Source organism: Gymnodraco acuticeps, unplaced genomic scaffold, assembly GCF_902827175.1.
Source record: "Gymnodraco acuticeps unplaced genomic scaffold, fGymAcu1.1, whole genome shotgun sequence".
NCBI lineage: Eukaryota > Metazoa > Chordata > Actinopteri > Perciformes > Bathydraconidae > Gymnodraco > Gymnodraco acuticeps.
This window is the reverse complement of record NW_022992312.1, coordinates 134,336-159,092: the sequence shown is the minus strand read 5'-3', so window position 1 is coordinate 159,092 and position 24,757 is coordinate 134,336. Positions and strand designations below refer to the sequence as shown.

The 24,757-nt window shown below is 43.5% G+C and overlaps 1 protein-coding gene across 1 annotated transcript; it reads left to right on the top strand.

Annotated features, from left to right (window-relative positions):
- The first annotated feature begins 968 nt into the window (after nucleotides 1-968).
- Nucleotides 969-23,276, top strand: LOC117541141 (GTPase IMAP family member 4-like). The gene is made up of 3 exons (XM_034208267.1): nucleotides 969-1,029; nucleotides 5,487-6,231; nucleotides 23,267-23,276. The coding sequence occupies exons 1-3, from the start codon at nucleotides 969-971 to the stop codon at nucleotides 23,274-23,276; spliced, it is 816 nt and encodes a 271-aa protein (XP_034064158.1).
- Nucleotides 23,277-24,757: the final 1,481 nt, after the last annotated feature.

The window sequence follows — 24,757 nt, the reverse complement described above, 5'->3', positions numbered from 1 at the left end:
TCAGCAAGCGGACCACTGAGCTAGAGTAAGAGAACCGACCCCGGAAGGCTCACGCCCCGGCATGCGCCCCGGCATACGCCCCGGCATGCGCCCCGGCTCCCTCGCAGGGGTGGGGTGCGCCGGCTCCCAGGAGCTGACTGGCGGCCGGAGGAGGCTACCCTTCGGTTATTCCCTATCCCCACGCACATTCAACAAATGTGTGGCCACAGCGCTCCAGCCATTGCGCAGCCGTGGCATGAGGGTTTTCTTTTACCTAGACGACTTCATAGTCATGGCCGGGTCCAGGGAACTGACCAAGTTAGGTTTCACGATCAATTGGAAGAAGAGCACCCCCATTCCCGGCCAGCAGGCATTGTATTTGGGAGTCACCTCCGGAGGGGGATCTGCGTCCAGAATAGGGTGGGGAGGGACCTGCCTGAGCAGAGCTATAGGTGGGCGCTGGTCCCTGACAGAAACACATCACAGCAACCAGGAGCGACAACAGTACCACAGTGGTGTATATCAACAGGCAGGGCGGAGTCCGCTCCATCGCGCTGTTGGCCACAGCAGAGAGACCGTGGGTGTGGGCATCAGAGGTGGTGTTATCTCTGAGAACCCTCCACATCCCGGGACTGAAAAACAGGGGAGCCGACCTCATGTCGAGGGGCGGTCCCCTGCCAGGCGAGTGGACGCTTCCCCCGGAGGTGGTGAAGCAGCTCTAGGCCCAGTTCGGGGAATCAGAAGTGGACCTGTTCGCTAGCCGGCGCAACAGCCACTGTGCCCTGTGGTTCTCCATGGCTCTGGATGACGACCCGCCCCTGAGGGTGGACGCGTTTGCACACGAGCCATGGCCAAAGAAGCTGCTCTACGCCTTTCCGCCGCTGCGTCTCATTCTCCCTCTCCTGGGGAGTGTGAGGCGAGAACGTCAGTCACTCATCCTAGTAGCACCGGACCGCGTCGGGGCACCGTGGTACTCAGAGATGACACAGATGAAGGTGGGCCAGCCCTGGGCGACCCCCCAGTACTGGGGGGCGATGTCCCAAGAGGCAGGTGCAATCGGGGCGTTACCCATTCTGGGCCAACCTCTCCAGGCTTGGCTCCTGAGTGGGACAGGCTAAGGCAGGGTGGATATTCAAACTATCCAGGCAGCTAGAGCGGGATCCACCACAGCCTGTTACAGGCCGAAGGTCTGAATGTGGGACGTGGGCACTTGTGCTCCTCCCGTGCTCCCTAGGGACTCGGGAGAGGTGGTGCACAGTGAGCCCATACAGTGCTGGGGATCTGCCTATGGCACGTGGGGGGGAAGCCCTCGCACTGTTGTTTTCCGAGCAAACTTTTCACGAGGTAAGCGCGCCAGAGTGTGCTATGTTGGCCGTGGCCCAGTCTCCACCACGGGCACATTACATTACATTTTACTTGTTAGACGCTTTTATCCAAAGCGACTTACATACTCAATACTGTGAGCAATTTGGGGTGAAGTGTCTTGCCCAGGGATACAACGACATGCTGACTGCAGTGGGGTTTGAACCTGTGACCCCCTGATCCCAACACCAAGGCTCTATCCACTGCGCCTCACGCCTCCACAACCGAGGTGGAGCAGGCTGCGGCTGCTGACCAGGATGCCGGTCCGGGACAGTGGAGTGGAACGATGTGATGTTGTCGGACGACAGCGCGTGTATACATCGGGGCTCTGCCATATAGTCCACTAGAGGGCAGAGCCTGTGAGAGACATAACTAACCCCTCATGCTATAATCATGTGTATTTTCTCCATTCCTGTTCATGTGTCTTCTCGCAATTATCACTGGCCCCGTGTATCTCCTAATCGATATAACCGGCCTGCTCTCGTCTATCCCACATGCTCCACTGAGATCCAACATCTAGTTTCAGGTGGCCTGTGGAACTGCCAGTCAGCTGTTCCTAAGGCTGACTTCATCTCTGGCTACGCCTCCCTGTAATCTCTGGATTTCCTTGCTCTCACTGAGACCTGGATTACTCCATCCAACACATCCACCCCAGCAGCTCTCTCCACTGCATATTCCTTCTCCCATACACCCAGACCAACTGGCAGAGGAGGTGGCACTGGTCTCCTGCTCTCTCCCAAATGGAGCTTTTCCCTCTTCAAGCTACCTAACTTCACTCCTTCCACCTTTGAATTCCATGCCGTCACAGTAACCCATCCTATACAGTTAACCATTGTTGTTCTCTACCGTCCACCAGGCGCCTTGGGGGACTTATTGGAGGAATTAGATAATCTCCTCTCACACATCCCTGAAACTGGCCCTCCCGCTGTACTTCTCGGAGACTTCAACCTCCAGACAGGGAAGATAGACGAACTAACATCCCTGTTAACCGCCTTTGCTTTCTCACTGTCTCCGTCCCCACCGACTCATAAAGCTGGCAATGTCCTTGATCTCATATTCTCAAGGAACTGCGCTACTTCTAACCTCTCTGTAAACCTGCTCCACACATCCGATCACTTCTTCATTTCATTCTCTCTACCCCTTTCGAAACATAACAAACTAATCTCTTCTCATCCTGCACTTGTCCGCCGTAACCTTTGTTCCCTCTCCCCCTCTACCTTTGCCTCATCGGTGCTCTCAGCCCTCCCTTCCTCTGACTCGTTCCAACTCCTGCCTTCAAACTCTGCTGCAGAAACTCTCCTCTCTACTCTCTCATCCACTCTGGACTCTCTCTGTCCTCTCACATCTCGGCAGGCTCGTCAGTCCCCTCCTGCTCCCTGGCTAAATGATGCACTGCGTGCTAATAGAACCGTCCTTAGGGCAGCAGAGCGGAAACGGTGGAAATCCAAACACCGTGACGACCTCCTAACCTATCAGGCTCTCCTCTCCTCTTTCTCTGCTTCGATCTCTCAGGCAAAAAGCACTTTCTTTCAAGATAAGATCCAATCTTCCTATTCCAATCCGAAAAAACTATTTTCCATCTTCTCCACCCTCTTGGACCCTCCAAAAGCCCCTCCCCCCTCCTCACTTCTGTCAAGCGACTTTATTACCCACTTTGAAAAAAAGGTTGATGATATTCGCTCTTCTTTTTCTGACTCCCCTTTACTCACCGCTGGGTCACCAGACCCTCCTTCCACCAACACACTAACCTCCTTTTCCCCTCTCTCTCCAAGTGAGGTTCTTACCCTCATTACCTCTGCCCGCCCTACCACCTACCCTCTGGACCCTATCCCTTCAAACCTCCTTCAGACTATCGCTCCTGATATTCTACCGTTTCTCACCCATTTCATCAACACTTCTCTAACTTCTGGTCACTTTCCAAACAGTCTCAAGGAGGCAAGAGTAAACCCTCTCCTAAAGAAACCTACTCTCAACCCGTCTGATGTTATAAACTACAGGCCTGTCTCTCTACTCCCGTTCCTGTCTAAAACACTTGAACGCGCTGTCTTTAACCTGTTAAGCCCGAAGGTCCCCGCCAGCGGGGACCCTGGATCTTTTTTCACGATACTGTGTCTCAGGGGATCTTAATATTTAAGAACCTATTAATGTGTTATACCAGATTAACGGAAATAATCTCAGCTAACTGACGATACAAACCATGTTTACCAAAACAAAACACAAGTCTCAAAAGAAGCATCTAAATTACCCCTGAGCGAAAAATGCTAATGGACATTGGCACAGAACTCAAGATAAAAGTACCCTTATTACTTATCATAGCTGCACATACAATATATCCGATTAAAGCTGAGACTCCATAGATTATGTAGGTATATAGTATCATCACTGAGTGATCCGGACAAGCAAATACAGTCATCACAACACGTACCTTTACGAAGCTTCTAGGGAGATCGTCTCACAAGTAGCTGTCAATCTGATCAAAGTACGTGTTCAATGGCATTAAAATGAGAAAAAACGCGGCTGAATCTGTTCATCCATAGGTTCTTAACGTCCATGTATAAAAAACTGATTGAATTTATAATCCATAATTCCATTTTTATGTAAAAATCGGAGAGTAAATGCTAGCTGCTAATGGTAGCCACCACAGCTAGCTGCTGCTTCCGGTCTCGGCGATGCAGCAGTCTCACACATACACATGACCAAATAAGGACTATGTGGGAGTTCCCCTCGATTCCATTGGCTCTGACTGTCAGAAAGAGATGTCACATGTCAAAATCGAGCAAGGGGGGCCAGAGATATGGAAAATCCACCCAAATGGCCCCAGAAGAGGTTTTTTTTTGCTAAATCTGTCTAAAAAGGTAAAATATCACTTGTTTTGCATCAATCTTGATACAGGGTACTTATTATATGTTGTACTTTGGATTCCTAAAGCTTTTAGTCTACTAACCCATCATCCAAGGTTAGTTTTCACTATAAGTACAACATATTTTTTGGACGGACACTATAATTTACAGTTTTTTACCATGTTCAATCTGAATTTTCTTTAAAATAAAAAACATCTATATTGAATCTGACTTTTCTACATCCAACTCACAGGTTTATCATTACTTTGAGAAAAAATATTATTAATTTAACCCTTTTAGAAGGGAAGATATGGTCATTTGTTCTGGGAATGTCATTTTCGAGCCTGAAACCTGAAAAACAGGCTCAGGGTTTAACAGGTTAACTGTATTGGTTATCAGATTTTCCTAAATAAAAACTTGCTTTTTGTGTATATATACCTGCCTTCCTCTTTTTACGGCATTTGCTCCACAACGGTTTCAATCGAAGGCTGTCTGCCGAGTTCCTATGCCCCTTTCCCGCTACTCTCCTATATTTCATGGTCATTCCCCCGCTGAATCCTTCCTAGCTGAATTATGCTGACAGCATTATCAGGGACATCTGGAATCCGACTATGTGTCTGTCATGATCATGTTTTTCACTTCGTCTTGTTTGCTTTTGAAAAGTGTTCCTGCGACTTTGGCTGCTTGGGAGTGCGGTCGTCTTTCAACCAGGATGTTGTGGGTTAGATCCCAGCCCGTGCCGTCAACATGTCGACGATTCCTCTGGTAAGATACTGAACCCTGAGTTGCTCCTGATTGTGAGTGTGTATGTGCGGTGAGTGTTAGCTTCCCTAGAGAAAGTAGTGCTGCTCTGCATTAATGGGGTGTGAATGGGTGAATAACTCACAGTATGAAAAGAGATTTGAGGGGTCCAGAAGAACTGATAAAGAGCTGTAAAAGTACAATCCATTTACCTCCGTCTGTTTTTTCTTTGTGTTTTCCCGCCTGTTTGTCTGATATATGTCTTCCCTTGTGTTCACTTTCAATACGTCGTCTCTGATCCCCTCTGGTTCCTGGTTTTATTTTCCTTGTGTGATTCCCTGTGTTCTGCCAATGCTCCTGCATAAGTTGGGTATCCTTCTGATTTAATGTGTTGTGATTTTAGATTATATTGTTTGGTTTGATGTAAATGTGATATCAGATGTTAGAGGGTCTGACAGGCACCCCTTGTGGTTTATTTGTATAACCATAACAGGTTATAGTTGGAACCTCAAAAGTTAAACAATAGTGTTTGTAACAAATGTAATGTTTTTTTCTGTTTTTCAGTCTGTTCGTCTCAACCTTCTACAAACTGCCACAACAAATACTCGGGCCACAATGATAAGGTACTCCGGATTGTGATGGTTGGGAAAACTGGAGCTGGGAAGAGCGCCACAGGAAACACCATTCTGGGAAAAGAGCACTTTAAATCAGAGTTTTCTTTTAAATCTCTGACTAAAGTCTGTGCTAAGGCTGCTGGTGAAGTGGATGGACAAAAGGTTGCTGTCATTGACACTCCAGGTCTGTTTGACACCAGCACTGATGAAGAGAAAAACAGAAACAATATTGGCCAGAGCGTTTCTTATGCTTCTCCTGGACCGCATGTCTTCCTGGTCGTCATCAGACTGGGCAGATTCACCGATGAGGAAAAACAGTCAGTGAAGAAGATTCAGGAAATCTTTGGAAAGAAAGCGAACAAATACAGCATGGTTCTCTTTACCCACGGTGATCTGCTCAAAGGGAAACCTATCGAAGAGTTCTTGAAGAAAAGTGTAGAGCTGCAGGAACTTGTGAACAGATGTCACGGGCAGTACCACGTCTTCAATAATGAGGAGAAGGATCGTTCTCAGGTCAGAGAGCTGCTCGACAAGATCAGAAACCTCACAGAGAAGAACGGAGGAAGCCATTACACCAATGAAATGTTCCAGATGGTAGAGAGGGCCATAGAAGAGGAAAAACAGAGAATCCTTAAAGAGAAAGAAGAGGAAATGCGCAAAGAGAAGGAGGAAATGGAGAAGGAAATATCGGAAAAGTATGAGCAACAAATGAAGGAAATGAAAGATGACAGAGAGAGGTCAAAAAAGCTACTTGAAACTCGTGAAAGAGAAATGGAGGAGGAGAGGAGGAGATTAAGAGAAGTGCAGGAAAAGAGGGCCAGGCATGAAGCTGAGAACAGCCATTTCATAATGAGGTTTATAAATGGCCTAATTAAAGCATTTAAACACATTACAGGATTGTGATAACAGCCGGTTTGCGTGAGACAGTCAGGCTTGATGCTGGACGGCAGCAGATTTATCAAACCTTTGACTGCCTGACTCCTTGTTAATCTTCACCGTCCCTCTTTTGAATTTCAATGTGTGATTTATAGTTTTCTCAGTTATACCAGGTGTGAGTTTTGACCACATACTAAACAGTGTCACAGAATGTCAAGAACAAAGATGTTAATAAGGTAAAGTGGTGTTATTAACCTGATTTCAACTGAACAATGTTTTTCAGGTGTTGTGTTTTCATTGTTTGATTGCTTTTGCTTTTGGGAAAAAGAAGAAAGAAGGTAGTAAGGTTTTGTATTTGAACTTCCTCCTCCCCGTAGGTTATGCAGATCTCTCTGAAATGTAGTAAGTAAAGCCGTAAGACATGGAGAAAGCTGGATAGTGAAAGTTGTGTGTCTGCGTTCAACGGCTTAAACAGATAGTACTTTTTTAGGGCTACGGGTTGCATTTAGACGCACAAAACGTGGCACATGCACTTAGTTAACTGATATGGTTATATTTCGTCAGTTAGGCAAGGTGGCTCGATAGCTCCCTACACAACTTTAACAAAGCTCTTGCTCTATATTTCACCTGTAGATGTACAATATCTAACAGGTATTAACCGGTATATTAACTTAATTTCAGTACCTTTTTAATTCCATAACGATGGCAGCCATATTAGACATTTTCCATGAAACAGGAAGTTGTGGTAACTTCATTGTACAGTCTCCAAACTACCAATGTTGAGTGCTTGATAAGTCATAGATCCACCTAAAGGCAACAGGAAGTCAGCCTCATGTGACAAACATCATGAAATAACAATGTGTGGTCTACAAGTGATGTTTAGTGACATTCTGTTTGTTAATAGTGTTTCTCTAGCACCACATAGTGGACATATAAAGTGGTGCAAGGTGTGCAATGTCTAACTTCCAGCAAATCACACTCCATGCAACATGTGTGATATTAATACTCTTTTGTTTACCATGGAACATGAATCTGGGTTTTGTGGTTTAATGGGTCATTTATCTCAGTGATGTAAGAAGCGTGTGGAGTGCATGAGTGTCTTCCAGGTAATCACTGTGACTGCACCAGACAATGATAATTATGTACAGATTGTGAATAATGTGTTGCTCAGTGATCATGAAATAAAGCTGATCATAAATGAGCAGAGATGGGGTCGTTACTAAAAAAAAGTAATATATTACACTACTTCGTTACTCTCTACATAAAGTAACTCGTTACTTTGCCGGCCCGCCCCTACCTACAGGCAGATCACGCAGACTGCGGCGCACCTACAGTGTAAGCACGCCACAGTGTACGTTTTGCCTCTCTCGAGACTCCACTTGCACCACAACAAGCTAACAGTCTGTGAAACGTCAAGACACTAATTAATGAAACCAGTTCAAGACGCATTATTCTTATCATTCTTTTTGAGCGCAGTAACGGTAAGGTATCTAATTACTTATTTATTTAGTATTCCATAACTTAGTAACAGAGATGGTCAAACTAAAGTAGAGACATGGCAGAATTCCTACAATGAAGCGGGGCATTGAACTGTTCACCCGTGAGAGGGCGATCAACAAAAGAGAGCGAGCGGCCCGTTGAGGGAGTTTACAGATGAAAAGACTCAGCCATGTTTATGCAGCACTGCACGTGGAGATGTGGTCTCGCAAGTCGCGCAGATTACATAGGCCTACATGTATATAAATCAAGCGGCAAACTGTGGGGTAGAGCCAAGCCCACAGGAAGTGCGCCGGACTCAGATGAAAATATTCGTGCTGGCCAAACGGCGGTACTATACTTCCGTTTGGTTGCCAGACCCGGAAACACTTTTTCCCATTGACTTACATGGGGAAATAGTGGTCTGTAACTCGTTGGATAATTTTTTTTAAACTAAATAAACTACCCAGTATGAACACTTGTATATCCCTTATTAAAAACATTCGTTCCTCAAGTTGTAAAAATGTGCTAATAACGTTATTCTGAGAGTTATTTCCCTCTGCATTATGAACGCGCATCTAACCCACGGGACCGCGCCACCCGGCACGTTCATGTTACGTGTCCCGACCAATCAGAGCACACTGTGCTCACAGGGAGGGTGGGGGCTGGAGCTATTGGAGCTACAACGAGCCGTTAAAGGCAGAGAGTGAAATTCAGTGAATACACGTAGTTTACAGAGATGCTGTATGAGAAACCAATGTGAGTTGCGTTTATCTTTACCAATGGATGCACAATAAGAACGGATCCATATCGTCTTACTGCCATCCCACGGAGCTGTAATAATGGATATATTGCACATGTTTGCTGCAATTCATTATCATACTACATGGGCTGTATGATTAAATCTTGTACCGTAAATGTTGTATTAAATAAAGTTAATATTACCGACATTATTAACGTCCCTGTAGCTTCGTATTGCACTAAGAAGCTTATTGCACTGTATATAAATATATATATATACAGTGCAATAATAATTTCATGCTAAATGAAGCTCTGTTGGATATCACTAGATCCTGTTACAGCGTAATATAAGTACATAACGATTGATGTGTACATTAGCATCATTACTAGCTAAGCCGCTAGCTGCTAACTGCCGCCTCGTTCATATCAAATCCATGATAACAACAAGCCATTACCATGCTGTCATGAACGCGCGGTGCTGTTACGTGTACGCAAATTGACGTGCTTGATGTGAACGAGCATTTTGGTTAAAGTTGCACATGCTCTATGAGTGCACATACGGGTACTTCTCAGAAATGCTGGGTAATCTGTGACGTTTCACTCTCTCAAAAGTTGGGCCATTTTATCATCATGCGCTAATGAGCAGCTCTCATAGGAATGAATGAGGCCCCGCCTCCCACGCTGTATCCAGTTCTTATTATACATCCATGGGTATAGCCGGGAAGCCAATACGGAAGTGCCACACACTGCAGTTCATATATTGGCCGATAGGCGATGGCTGCAGAAAGGAGCAATTTCCATAGACCCCCATGTTAAAATGCCCAACTTTACAGCAGAAAAAAACATGTTTCTACCCCTGGCTCCTACATTTTATTATCGATATAGTTAGATTCCACCTTCATGATTATGGATCTGTGAGTGAATTGTTTTCTAACGCGACCCTTTTATTTATATTAGGTCTTAACGTTTTTGCATAAATTAGGGCGTGGTCACATTGAGTGACGGCTCTGTCAAGTGCCTGCCGCTGTTAGCTTCTTGTCTCTCTGCTAGCTGCTCCGTAAAGTTACAGGGACTCTGCCTGCTCAGCTCATCCAGGAAACACAACTTGTAGCCGGCCGTGGTTGTTTGTTCTTCATGCTTATATATCGGACTATTGTGACTCGCTCTGCGGTTAAAACAGACGGTGCATGAATGTGGTTTTGCGGTAAGTGAAATTCTAGTGCTGTATTTATGTGTTAATGATTTTAATCAGCTACGTAATGAATGGTAAGGCTTGGGTTAGCATGTAAGCTAGTGGTAGCTACATCGGTGCTAACGATTGTAATCGTAGCCTCCAAGTTAAAATCATAGACTGTATATATAAAGGTTAAAACTAAATAGACAAGTGTTAAGTGGGATAATACTGTTGAACAAACGGCTTCTGTTTGAGGTTGATAAAATAAGGTTACATCCTTGTAACTTAGAGATATTTTATTATGTAGGTAGCACTGTATGCATCTAAGGTTAATGTAAATTGGCTATGCTCAAGTATGTAGACAAGCTAATGTCGAAGTAGTGTATGTGAAATCAACCTCACAATAAGATGTGTGTATATTACAATTATTAATGTCATATTTCAAGATGATTAGTTAGATATCACAATATGGTTGGTTGAGCTGGAGTTCATTATTGAGCTTACACGTTAACGTCACAGTCATCTGAAGAACGAACCCAAACCTTGTTGTTTTTATTAATTGCATTACCAAATGGGTATCAAATAAACAGTAAGCATTGGTAACACAACTTCCAAAGTTACAGTAAAATAAAAAGGCCCCTGACTCGGACCATACACAATCCAACATGTTCAACAGAAGATAATCAGTTATATTGTTTGTACACATAGTACTTTTCATATATATCTGTTTGTTTAAGGTGTCCAGGTGATGCAGACAGGCTGGACCAGAGAGTGAGACAGAACTGGACTCCTCACAGCAGTGAACTTCAGCACAGGTACAAAGACTCTTTTTTCATACTGTACAAAGAATCAAGAAAGATATTGGTTTAAATGAATGAAGTATTGACTTTAATACACTGATATATATTCCATTAAACAATACTAAATACTAGATCACCTACACATCAGTGAAGTTGAGGGTTTTTTCCATGCAAAAAGTTACATTTAGATGATAACAAGCAATATGACTTTGTCAGCTTTCTAATGTAATGTATTGAAGGCAAATATATTTAACACATAGTGAGAACTGCTACTATTTATTACATTTTTACATTACATGTTACTTGTTAGACGCTTTTATGCAAAGCGACTTACATACTCAATACTGTGCAATCCCCACAGGAGCAATTTGGGGTGAAGTGTCTCAGGGACACAACGACATGCTGACTGCAGTGGGGTTTGAACCTGTGCTCCCCTGATCCGAACACCAACGCTCAACCCACTGCACCACACGCCTATTTATCTCTCAATATTGTCTGTAAAAAACGTGGTAAAAGTGATTCTTTCAGTGAGACAACAGAGCAAGCTTCTACAGTTGCACTACGTTTTGATAACAGTTAAATATTATTTTGATAATAACATATATTTCAATGTTGATGAACTTCATACTGTTCATTCATAATCTGATTGTCTTTGTAGCTCATTGTTGAAATAAAAAAAAAACATTACAATTACAAAATAATTATATCTACAGCCCCTAAACACACAAACACACCGCTTTCATAAATAACACACTTGTTCTGCAATAATATGTTTTATGTTTCCTGTCATTTTTGTTAGGAAAGGACATGCCTGAAAGACACGACATGTTCTCCTTCTCTGAGGGTCAAGAAGAACATCCAAGAGGAACATTAAAAGCTGATGTTATGAGATTTTAAGACCAGTACAGGACATTCACTAAGAAACTACTTTTATTGTAAAAACAGTCAGCTGATCGAATGCAGCTATTTCCACATCTACACTCCATCAGCTGATTATTTCTATTTGCTTCACTTTATGAGCTTCACAACATGTACCTTGTTTTGCAACATCACAAATGAATGGGGCCAATCTTCAGTCAGATGTGAATGTGTAATCTGACATTTTCAGTAAGAATAATGGACAAAAGGAGTGCAAATACAAATACAATTTATTGAAATGTGAACCAAAAGTTAATCAAATGTTTTAAATATAAAGCACATATGGACAGAAGGTGTAAACCTATTAAATGTATTAAACACATTTAGTCAAATAAAGTGACCGACTAGGCCTGTGCAGTTGGTATCAGCTTTGCCCAGCATGGGCTCCTTCATCAGCCCTGGTCCTCCTCGCTGAGGAAAGACCCTCAGTCCTCTCCAAACCAACAGACAGAACGTCCATCACACGGAGGTTTCTCCCTGAAGTCTCTGCAGCTCTCTGGACACCATGCTGTCTCAATCCGTCCACACTGAATATGAGATTGGGAAAATGAAAATAATAAATGCTTTAGACCAGTGGTTCCCAAACTTTTTGTGCCCCAGGCACACCAAAGGACAAGTAAAAATCTCAAGGCACACCTATTGTGCAAAATAGCCCTGATAACACGTTATAACTCATATCATGTAAAATATCTGTAAATGTGCATAATTATTTACTAATGCCAAATAAAATGTGACAAAGACAACTATATTACTCGTGAAATATTTATTAACGAAATATTTCAGAAATTAATTTGAAACTTTATCAAATTAGGCTTCATCAAAGCAGCAACACACTCATTTAAACCAGACAGGTCACAACATTAAAAATGAGGCAAAGGAAACTCAGCAAAAATTCAGCACAGAGAACTGTCAATGCAAGGAAGCTGCATTGTCCATGGTCCTGAACTAAAAATTATAAATGTATTACTGTAAAAAAAGTAATATATTACACTACTTCGTTACTATCTACATAAAGTAACTCGTTACTTTACTCGCCGAGCACGTACGAACTGCGCATGCGTGAGTGGCAATAACTTTCCTTACCAGCAGGCGGCGGTAGTGTGTATTTGTCATTCAAAACAGGCAACAACCGGAAGACAGAGAAGAAGAACAGACTGCGTGATATACACAAACAACAAATAGCGTGTGCGGTAGCTTCACCTTAGCATGTGTTCTTTGCAGGTGCTTGATGAGGTTTGACCACGTGGTGTTTCCAGCAGTAGATAACAGCTTCTGGCCTGGACACAGTTTGCACCTCACCGTCACATTCCTGTCTATTCTTCGGACCAACTCAAAATAATGGGCATACCTCCACCCCTCGAAAGTTATCGCTGACTCAGCCATGTTTATGTAGCACTGCACGTGGAGATGTGGACGCACAAGTCGCGCAGATTACGTACATATAAAGCTACAAAGTACTGATATAGTCAATTAAATGATTATTTTTGTGTAGTTGTATATTGCAATAATAACGTATGGTTGTCACAAAATCAAAAAGCAAAAAAAAAGTGTCAGGATCACTTTCATTAAATTGCGGTAACAAGCGCAAGTTGTTAGCATCGAACCGATGAGGAGACCTGGGCACCTGTTCACCGTGCCAGTCACCCAACACCGCACCATCTCTGACCATAGAAAGACGTTGTCCTTCCATATCTAGTTTGGCTCCCTCAGTCTCCTGCCTCATCCGCTCCACTGCAATTTCCTTTTCAAACTCCATCTCATACCTCATTTTGTCATGACTCAGCTGCAACAATAACATCTCCTTCTGCTGCTCAAAGGACAGTGAACTAGCCTGAAAAAGAGGTTTTAACAAAACCCCCTCTTCCTTTGCAGCAAACACTCCTGTCTCACTTAATGTTGACACTATAGAGTCTTTTATGTTGTCTTTCACCCTTCTATCACCGACAATAGACACAGAGAAATGCTCAGCAATTAAGAGCAGCTGCTCTCTTGAGAAAGTGGCAAGAGACTCCTGAGACGGAGCTTCAATAAATGCCTCTACGTCAGCCATCTTAATTTACACCGACCCCTCACCGGAACACAACACCGGACCTTTAAACCGAAAGAAGAGATCAAAAACCAATAGCATTTCGTCACATGCTAATGCTAACCGTAAATTAAGAATTTTCAGAATAAAAGTGTTAAGTTAATAGTTAGTGTGAACTTCCGGTTTGTTCAGAATACAACTGATTTAAATTAAATACAGTGAATTTTATTCAAATTACGCCATATCAACATTGATTTTAATTTCTAACAATGTATACGAAAAAGAAATGTGCAAAACTCTGAATAAGAGTTCAGGCAGGTTCACGTTTCATTATCTAAAATACCCTTTCTAATATTTAGTAAACTGATCAATATACTAGTGTTTTTGATTTATCTTCAAGTTGTATCGCGGTGGCTTCCATGCATTTAACTGAAAGTGAAAACATCTTAGTTCAAAGACAAGCCAGAAACAAAATGCATTAAAAATGAATGTACTTTTCTGTAATTAAACTCAAGAATGTCAATAAAATGTTGTAACTCAATCTGTGGCTTCATTTATTTAAAGGTCCCATGTCATGCTTTTCTGGTTATTACCTGCGGATTTCTCAGCCTGAGCCCACAAAACAAGCTCACAGCCAGGCTACGAGTGTGTGTGCTCAGGCTGAGTTCAGGCTGTATCTCGCAGACCCCGCGCAGCAACCAGGAAACGACACCAGTAATCCAGCTCACACTGTCCGCCTCTCGAGCCTCAAAGGGCGGAGCAGCGAGCCCCGCAACGTCCCGCCAACACGGCACCCAGACCCCACGCAGCATTCTAATCTGTTTGTCATTACTGGTGTCATTTTCTGGTTGCTAACAAATGCCATTTTAAAACATAATCACTGATGTTCCACTGTAACGGTGGTGGACTCATCAGAACAGAGTGGGCGAGCTGACCAATCAGAGCACAGTGGGCGCACAGGGAGGGGGGGGGGGAGGCAGGAGCTCCAACAAGCCGTGTAGGACAGAGAGTGAATACACATACTATCAGAGATGCTGTATGAGAAACCAATGTGAGTTTGGAACATTGAACAATGTAAATCTATTCTAGTAGACCTCAACAATGGAAATATGATCAGTAGAAAACCGGTTCTTAACAAGCACCAAAAATTGTCTGTCTAGAACAGGGGTGCCCAACCAGTCGATCGCGATCGACCGGTCGATCGCGGGGAGATTCCCAGTCGATCGCGAGATGTGTCTAAAAATAGAACAACAATATTCTGTTTTATCGTTAATGTCCTATAACATAATCTTCCTGTGCCAGAATAATGCATTTGAACGCATCAAAGCTTTGTGATTGGCCGGCGTGACTTGTCGGGGCGCGGCTGGTGGGCAGTGGGCAGTGCACTAGTTCGCTAATGTTGTCCGTGTCAACAGGAGTGACAGTCCGCACCAGACCCGGCGTCATGGGCGGGCCCCATGGGGCCGGGCCCGCCCATCCAGGATTTGGGCCCGCTGTTTTAATCAGGGCTGAATACAACATTTTAATTGTTTTATTATTATATTTATTGTTATTTGTAGGGCTTTGTCCTAATATTTATTTTTGTTTTAAACTATGTTGAAAGATTAGTTTAATATCATTTTTTTATTTTGCTATGACATTCTGAATGAAAGGCTGCGCGCGAGACTGGTTTTTCGCTGGGTTGAGTCGTGTGGGTTTTTGAGTGAGATGCGGCACAGCAGCCTGTCAGTTTACTCTTGCTAGGTTAGTTTGGCTATTATCATTTATATTTATCTGCAACAATGGATATCAGGAAGTGGTTCATGAAAGGAATATGGCAACTCAGCGCCAGATGCAGGCACATTATAAGACATCAGTTACGTTACCAACGAGCTAGCAAGCCAGCCAGGGACAAGGGAGGCTGGCAATCAATTATATTTTGAAGAGAAATTGACTCTCAAGCCGGCTCTCTCATAAACTCCGGCTCTGTGCGCAAGCAGACCGCTGTACACGCTCTCTGCCTCGCTCAATATCGCTCTCTCTCTCCATGACTCAACCTCACTCCACCTCTCCACCCTGTGTGCGCTCCTCAGGTTTGCCTGCGTGCTTTCCCAAGTTGGGAAGCGTCTAACAGCCCTCCCCCCGTTGACAATTCAGATTTCCCGGGATATGTACGTTTCGGGGTGAATCAAATGCCCGCCCAGAGACGTATGTCTGCCGCCGGGTCTGGTCCGCACACAAGCAAAACATATATAATTCTCACTCCGAGTCAGTGCTGGAATTGGGCCGGTACTCACCGGTACGCAGTACCGGCACTTCTGGTTCTGACCCATGGAGTACTCATGCACCGTGCCAGTACTCAACACTCTCCTGCCGTTCTTATTATACATCCATATATATATATACAGCCGCCCGGTACTCAGTAGATGCGTCATGAGGTGCCGAACGGACATTCTCATCGCTCTAACCGCTGGAGTTTCACAGCGGCTGTCAGCTGTTTACTCCTGTCATTCAAACAGAACGTGCTGGAGAGGGGGCGGGGCTTATCTTCTCCATGTAAATACTGTGGTGGAAACGACTATGTCAAAATTAACCTATTTGACCGTGATTTAATAGTAATACACGTTTCAAAATAATAATAATAATAATGCCGAAGTAACAACATACTGAAAACTGTTAGTAAAACCATGTTTTAATGCTTTACAATTTACATACCTAGATGCACGTGTGTTGTGTTTATGCAGTGCAACTCCCACCCAGTGGGTGGCTATGTAGAGTGATAGAACAGAGCAGGCACGCCCCCGAGAGAAGGAAAGCAAGTCACGTCACAAATTAGCATTTCTAAAATGTTAGCGTGGATTAATAAAAGTGCAAAAAGACAGCGGTTGTCGCCGGAAGAAACTTCAAATACAGAGAATGCTGTGCCTGTGTTGGAAATTGTGTCTGATGGGGAGCTTTCTTTGGTTGATCCTCCTGCTCCAAGTTCTAGTGCATTAGCATTAGCACTAGCTCCGCCGCCTCCTCCAGAGCCTCTAACGTTAGCTGCTGCTGGCGCAACTGCCACCACCAACACCGGGCAAAGCGATGCACCTGACTGCTGGACAACGGACCAGGTGCAATATTTTTGCAAGACCAATGCATGGCTCCTTCTTAAAGATAAGAAGCTAGGATGTCGGATATGCAGAGATGTCAAATCTTTGGGAATACACACTGGACAAGGACTGCAACTGTCAACTGAATGGGGTGAGTGTGCAGTGTCTCATTTCGGTGTTGACAAGGGCAAACAACAAGCTAGCCTGAGAAAAAAATCAAAGAACATAAAGAATCACAAGCCCATGTAAAAGCTGCTGACATCCTTACATCTGCTTCACGTGAAACTATTCAACATCAAGTGCAGTCTATGCATAAATCTGAATTAGACACCACTATCAGAGTTTTTCGAACGGCATATAAAATTGGCAAACATAGCCGGCCATTCACAGACATGCCAATTGATTTGAATGTACAGAAACTGAATGGGCTGAACGTGGGCAGGGTTTTGCACTCCAATAAAACCTGTGGCGAAATCATCGACCACATAGCTCATGAGCTGAAGAAAAAAATGGCAAAAGACATTACAGAAAACCAAAGAAAACTCTGTGTTTTGGTCGATGAATCTACCACTATTAGTGGTAAAACGGTGCTTGTTGTGTGTCTACGCTCAGCATTAGCTGATGCTGAGCCCGAAACGTTTTTTTGGGAGCTGATCGAGTTGGATGGAACAACGGCTGATGACATCACAAAGGCGTTAATGGAGTGTCTTGGAAGAGATTTTAATGAGGACTTTTTAGGTCAGTGTTTCGTTTCTTTTGCATGTGATGGGGCTTCAGTCATGCTAGGGAAGAGAACAGGCGTTGCTACCCAGTTGTGTAGTAAATTCCCAAGCCTGTTTGTGTGGCACTGCTCCAATCATCGTCTAGAGCTGGCAGTTGGGGATGTGGTCAAGGAGGTCTCAGGGCTCAATCATTTCCAGATCTTTTTTGACAAACTCTATTCCTTGTTCCATGCCTCCCCCAAAAATCAGAGGCAGTTAGCGCAGTGTGCGCAAGCAGTCGGACAGCGTCTCCTGGTGATAGGGCGTGTTTTGTCCATCCGCTGGGTGGCTTCAAGTGAAAGGAGCGTCAGAGCAGTCTGGGAAAACTACCGAGTGCTTCATGATCACTTCACAAATGCTGCAAACGACACGAGCAGGGATTCCAGAGACAGAGCAAAGTACAAGGGCCTGGATGATGTGCTCACATCTGCAACGTTTGTCAGCAATCTGGGACTGATGTACGATGCGCTCACAGAGCTCAGCGACCTCTCTCGGCAACTCCAAAAAAGAGAGATGACACTGCCTACAGCAGATAGGCTCTTAACTCGAGAAATACGAGTTTTTGAATCCATGGTCACCATGCCTGGCCCACACATGACTACAGTTCATACAGCTCTAGCTGAGAAGTCCTTCAAGGGTGTTGCCCTGCGTGAGAATGGCAGGCTTGTACAGATTCATGCAGGTCAGTTTTTCCGCAGTATGGTAGAGAATCTGAGACACAGAATGACTTCCACAACCTCCTCTCATGTCAGCACAAGAGAAATCCCATTACATGGCCGGGAGACCCGGGACAATCAGCTAATCCAGGACATGAAAGTTATCCATCCTGGAAGTTGGCCTGAAGAGGAGTTAGACGTACAGTATGGGGACGTAGAGGTGCTACGTTTGTGCGAAGTGCTGAAAGTGGACAGAAGAGAGACTGTTCAGGGCTTTCGCGAATACAAGGAAACCAGGGCATCCCGTACACCTGCTGCCATGGAGTCTCTACTGAAAGCAGTCCGAACCATCGCTGTCTCCACTAGTGAGTGTGAGCGGGCATTCAGCTGCATGAACGATATCCTTACTGCAAAAAGGAATGCTCTCTCTGTCAGCCGACTGTCCAGCCTGGTTTTCATTAAATGTAATGGACCATCACTAGGACAGTTCAATCCGGAACAGTATGTGAGGTCCTGGCTGGCAAAGGGAAGGAGAAGTGCTGATGAAAGAGCCTGTCCAGCTCCAGCCCCTGATACTGATGTCCCCAAGGCCTTCTGGAGCCTTTTCTAACAATGTGAAGTATATTGCAAAGCAGCTCACCCAGTGAGAAGACTTTTGGCATAATGTGCCGATTTGTACAGATCCTGGAGATAGAAGGACTTCAGACCAACCAGGGAGTTATCTGATCAGCTTGGTGTTCAATGTAACTCTTTACCATGGCTCAGACTTTGTTACTTGCAGTTACAGTTTCTCATTTTAGATTGTGCAAATTTTGCATTTGTTTTTACATGTTCTTTGTTCATGCTCTTTATCATTTTTCTGAGTTGGAAAGTTAGATTGCATCATAGTTTACTTTATACATATTTGTATTCTTCAGTGGTGAAGTATATTGCAAAGCAGCTCAGCCATGTGAGAAGACTTTTGGCACTTTTTCGTTTTTCGTTTTCTGAGTTGGAAAGTTAGATTGCATTCAAAATGTACAGAAATACTTAATTTTGTTAAAGCTTTTTATAAAAAATGCTTCTGACCAGAGCTTTGTTTCCTTGTCATTAATGTTGAACACCACCAGAGGGGCTCTCACCTGAAAGGTCTCTGCTTCATGTGTCTTCAGCAGAAGATCTAGACTTTGATTGCTATATTTTCAGTTAATATTGACCTTACTGAGCTTTAGCCATATCCACTGCCTATCATAAAAAATGTTAAGTACAGTGAACCTTTCTAAAATATACAGTAGTAAAGAGACAAACCCACCAGCATTATAGTAGCCAAATTCTTGTTTGTGGGCTGTATATATAAAATTGACTTGAAAAAGTTGCTGATTTTAGAGTACTGGCACCTTTTTAATTCCAATTCAAGCACTGCTCCGAGTGGGAGGATGATTATGTTTGTATCTATTCCAATTCAAAGTCCATCTGTCTCATCTGCAATGCGAGCGTGGCTTTATCGAAGAAGGGTAATTTAGGAGCGGCATTTCAAAACAGTGCACAAACGCTACGAGACGGAATTCCCTCCTAATTCTGCCCTACGCTCCAAAAGGGGAGGGGCCTGAAAGGACGGCTAAATGCACAGCAGTCCATTTTCACCAGGCCCAACAACAAGAGCAAGGCTGCTACCATAGCATCTTATCGTGTCACGCACGTTCTTGCGAAACACATGAAGTCTTTCAAAGATGGCGAAGTTGTGAAAGAAGCATTCCTGGAGGCTGCCGATGCGTAATAAAAATAACAGTAGCATTTCAACAGGTTTTTTATATGATAAAAACTCAAGTTAGATACCGTTATTAATCAGCTGTAAGTTTGAGTTTGTTTGAACTTATTCATTATAATTATTGTACAAAATGGTATAATAATGCAAACTTAAATTGATTATAATCTATCAATTCAGGTTAAGAAACTAGTGTTGCTTGCATCCTATTTTAAAGGCATTTATTTGTATACTCTACTAAAATGCAACAAAAAAAGGGTTTGATTCTATTAATTTAGTCTTTTTTATTGCACTGTTGCAGCAGATTCCTGAGTAGATTCAGATCTGAGTTGTCTTATTAGTAAGCCTAATTTATACTTTTGTAGCAACACTAATTTTATATAAGGACAAAGAAAGGGTTCAGAGTCTTATCTTTTGTTCCTGTGTCATATGTGGCAGCACTGTTCAATGTTTCTTGAAAACATTACCCACTGTAGTGACGTGTGAATAAACTCCAACTCTGTATCAACAACACTGTTGTGTAACTTCAGTTAAATACTTGTATGTGTGTAGAATAGAAAGAGGTAAAATAAAGGATCTGCAGTATTTTATGGAGTATTAATCGTACAAAGGTCAGATTTATACAAGAAGAAGTGTGTATTTACCTGGTAGTAGGCTGTCAGTAATGGCTACGCCTCTCTATTTGGACTGGTAGATCTCGGCAGACTGGCAACTTTAAAAGTAGCTCTCGGTTCAAAAAAGGTTGGGCACCCCTGGTCCAGAATGAAGAACTGCATACGTCACGCTTACGTCGAACGGGGGCGAGATCAACCTGAGCAACAGTTTATGGCGAGAACGGCAAATAAAAGTTCTGTCAAGCAGTAGCGCTGAGCAAAGTGACTAGAACGCAACCACACACTTGTAAAAAAACACACTCTATAAAGTCAGGCAACTCTAACCACTGCCAGGCTTAGTGTGATTCTGTTTATTTGTACCTTACTTTGACCATCCGTTCGCTGTTATTGATCATTGTGGAGAGCAGACAGACGTTTTGTTTTGTATTATAGCAGCTATCAGATGGAATCAATACATGTCCGTCTATCACAAGTAGAATCACAATGAAAAATACGACAGTAAAATGTGCCTGTAGAAAACGGCTTATGCTACAATAGGATAGCAACAAGTAGTCAAAACAGTCAGTTTAGCTTTGCTATGCTAACATCACCCATTTACCAGATTAACTTTCATAACAGCGTTGTGATGCCAAACAGCGGGCAGCACTGCATCAGTCGGTAAATGCAGCTGAAACACATTAATAAATAATGAACCACGGCACTCTGGAGAAAAGCATAAGGGTTGAGAAGTAGTTATTTTATTTAATCTGGCTTTGTATGATTTAAAGCAACACGACCATCGACCCGACGCAGTGCCCCATTGTTGTTGTTGTTGTGAGCGCCGTTGGGGAGAAAATCAGCGACGTGAATGGTGACGTTGTGACGCAGCACCAGTCGGGCTCTGGGCGGTGTGAACAAAACGGGGGCTGAAAATAAAAACCGGTTCCGAACCAGAAGAGCGCAAGCACGGAGCTAGAACGGGAACCGCGTTGTTGTGAAAGGGGCAACAGGGTCATTATGTCACCTAATGGGCATTTTTGGTTCTTCTAGTACATTTAGCTGATAACGCTACTGGAATATTTTCTTGAATAAAAATGATAAATGTAAGCCTTACAGTATTATTTCCCTTTCATCTTGAACCACTGTTTGCCAGCCACATGAGGGTGCTGTATTTCAAGGATTTAAATCAAAGTTGACCTTTCTCTGCTTCACAGCATCTGAGCTTAACTGCCACATCCTGTCATGAACAGAGACTGAGAGCTACAGTTCAAAGTGCTAACCACAGTCTGCAGGTTTTTGTGAACTTTAGAAGAACAAGGTGCATTTCTTGTAAATTCTGAAGGGAGGGGGGAGCAGGGTTTATTGATAGCAGTTATCTAAAAGTGAAAGGAAAATAAAGTCTAATGACGAATGTAAGGGTGTCAATAATTTGAGTCCCTGAATAAGAGGTTGAATAGAATCATATCACATGAACGTGAAAGCCTAGACGGGAAAGAAAAGGAAGTAAATAAATTGTTGTGGCGATCCAGCACAACACAACAGGAAATAATGAAACAGAGAGGAATCAATAAAACACAAACACAGATATAGCTGATCAGTAATTATTATTTAGTTGTTGCAACAAACAAACAATAATGGGAAGTACATCACCTGCTGCCACAGCCGCCAATCGCGGAAATGCCCCCCGACAGTAGCAGTAATCATACAGCATATAGCCACTGCAATAAACACACACATATTTTCCCTAAGCATGTTTAACGCACACACATTTTATCATGCAGCCTACCACACAAATGTGACATGTTTGTCTCTCTGAAAGCTATACTTGTATATGTTTAAACGTCATGGTCTCATGCAGAGGCGCGGGAAGGTATTTTGAGTGGGGGTGCTGAGGTGCTGGACTCCAGTGAACACTATTACGGGCACTATAGAGCACGAACAAAAGCACTCTCCACACGCAAACACACAGTGAGTACACCCGCGACAATGAAGGCTCGATAATCAGCTCACGGCATATAGGCAGGGGTAAAGTGCTATTTTTTACAAGTGGGGAGCGGACCTCACCTCCTCTGGGGGTCCGGGGGGATGTTCCCCCGGGAAGATTTTTTTAAAATATTGAAGTTAAAAGCATCAATCTGGTGCACTTTGAGAGCAACATGAAGAGATCTATGGATACATCTCTCAGCACCCAGATGAAACACAACTGTAAGCAGATGTTCTTTTTCTTTATGGATATTTTACAAATCACTCCCCTTTTTTATAACTATAATGATCATATGAAGGTGTGCCGCGGAAATAATCTTTTGAATAATTTGTGACCAAACCGTTTGAGACCCACTGAGATAACTTAGACTAAAGTTAACCATCTAAACCAGGGGTCCCCAAACTTTTTCCTGTGAGGGCCACATAACTTTTCCCTTCTCTGATGGGGGCCGGGGTCAGTTTGTAACAGAAAAAGTGTGACGATCGCAGGAGTGTCTAAACGTAAACATTTATTGTGTTCTAGAAAGCCACACATAACCAAATATTAATAACCCTTTCCGGGATCTTCACAGAAAAAAAAGTCAGGAAATAAGTAATAACAGAATTAATGAAATAAATAACACTATTTATGAAATGAATAATAACCAAATAACCCTCTCTGGGTTCTTCACAGAAAAAAATAAAGTCTGGAAATATATAATAACACTATTTATGAAATAAATAATAACCAAATAACCCTCTATGGGTTCTTCACAGAAAAAAAGTCCATTGAACATTAACTTTCTGTTGTGCCGTGCACAATCTTAACAGGTACAAGTTTAGCTTAGTTGTCAGAGCAGAATCTCTTACTCAAATGACTCATGAGCAGTCTCTCAAAGTTCTTGTGTTCCTTCCTTATAATCCTTGTGTAGGTTACAGTAGTCTTGTAGACACCGTGTTTGCAGCTCTCTCTCATCAACTTCCCTGTGAAAACCACAAAGCAAGCAGGCTGAGAAACCGAACTAAGTGATACAGCACCTAAACAGCACAATACATTTCACTACCAGTATGGTTGTGGAGATGGATTTTATCGCAGTAGATTTTATTATGATTACATTTGTTTATACTCAGAATGACTCATTCAAGTCAGAAAAGTGAGCTTACCTATGTAAGTTCATCAGTGTGAACCGTGGGCCTGCATCTGGCTGGTGAGAAGTTAAATGTCAGGTTCTATTCTAGTCACAGCCAGTCTCAAACACTGATGCAGATGTTCATCTGTCAATCTTGATCTCATCGGAGTTTTCAGGTGTTTCATGTGTGAAAAGGTTTGCTCGCAGATATACGTGCTGCCAAAAAGTGTAAACATCTTCATTGCGTGTTTTTTTATGTTAGGGTATGTGTCGTTTGGGAGGGCGGCATAGAAGTCAATGAGACTGTTGGGCTTGAATGCGTCTTTCAGAACATCACAGTTCTGTAACTCGGTCAACTCAAACTGATAAGAAGGCTGGGCTTCATCGATGTCGGCAAGAAAGGGGTTCTGGAAAAGACGGATTTATTTTGCATTAACATGTAGTATCCGGAATCGCACACCGAACTCCGCCTTCAGCATTTCCAGTGCTTCCACACACTTTTCAGCTGGGAACGGGACCGCTGGGTTCTCTACAGAGAGCTTTTGGGTAGCAGGGAGATGGATGAAGTTGTGCTTTTTCACTTGTTCCAAAAGCAGCGCAAGTTTCACCTCAAATGCTTTTATGTGAGAATACATGTCGCAAATGAGTTTCCCCTGGCCTTGTAGCTGCAAGTTAAGGCTGTTCAGCATTTCTGTCACGTCTGTTAAAAATGCGAGGTGCCATTTCCATTCTGGGTCGATCAGCTCTGGGACCGTTTTGTCTTTTGATTGAAGAAATGCGTTAATTTCGGGTAGCAGCTCGTAAAAACGCCTCAAAACTCTGCCCCGGCTCAACCATCGGACCTCTGTGTAGTACAGCACATCGCCGTGCGCAGACACCACAACCTTCATGACAGAATCCCACTTCAACACTTTGCAGCACAGTGCTTGCTGGTGAATTAGGCAGTGGACTTGTAGCGGGGCGGTGAGACCCCGTTCTTCCATCTCCCGGTTCATGCGTCCTATTAGACCCCGAGACGCGCCCACCATACTAGGAGCCCCGTCAGTCCTGATGCTGGCAAGCTTTGACCAGTCTAGGTCCAACTCTTCCATGGTTTGGCATACTTTGCCGAAAATATCCTCCCCCGTTGTAGTCCCTTTGAGACTTTGGAGGGCTGCCAGCTCCTCGCACATCTCAAAGTTTGAGCTAATTCCACGAATAAAAATGAGCAGCTGCGCTGTGTCTTGCACATCCGTGCTCTCATCCAGTGCTAATGAAAAAAAGTCAAATTATTTTGTCTTCTGCTGCAGCTGG

Bases quoted from the DNA above. Each gene is read 5' to 3' on its own strand.
- LOC117541141 (XM_034208267.1), top strand. From the start codon at position 969: ATGAAGGTGGGCCAGCCCTGGGCGACCCCCCAGTACTGGGGGGCGATG. The intron at 1,030-5,486 runs GTGCAATCGGGG...TCTGTTTTTCAG, and splicing joins GGCGATGTCCCAAGAGGCAG to TCTGTTCGTCTCAACCTTCT.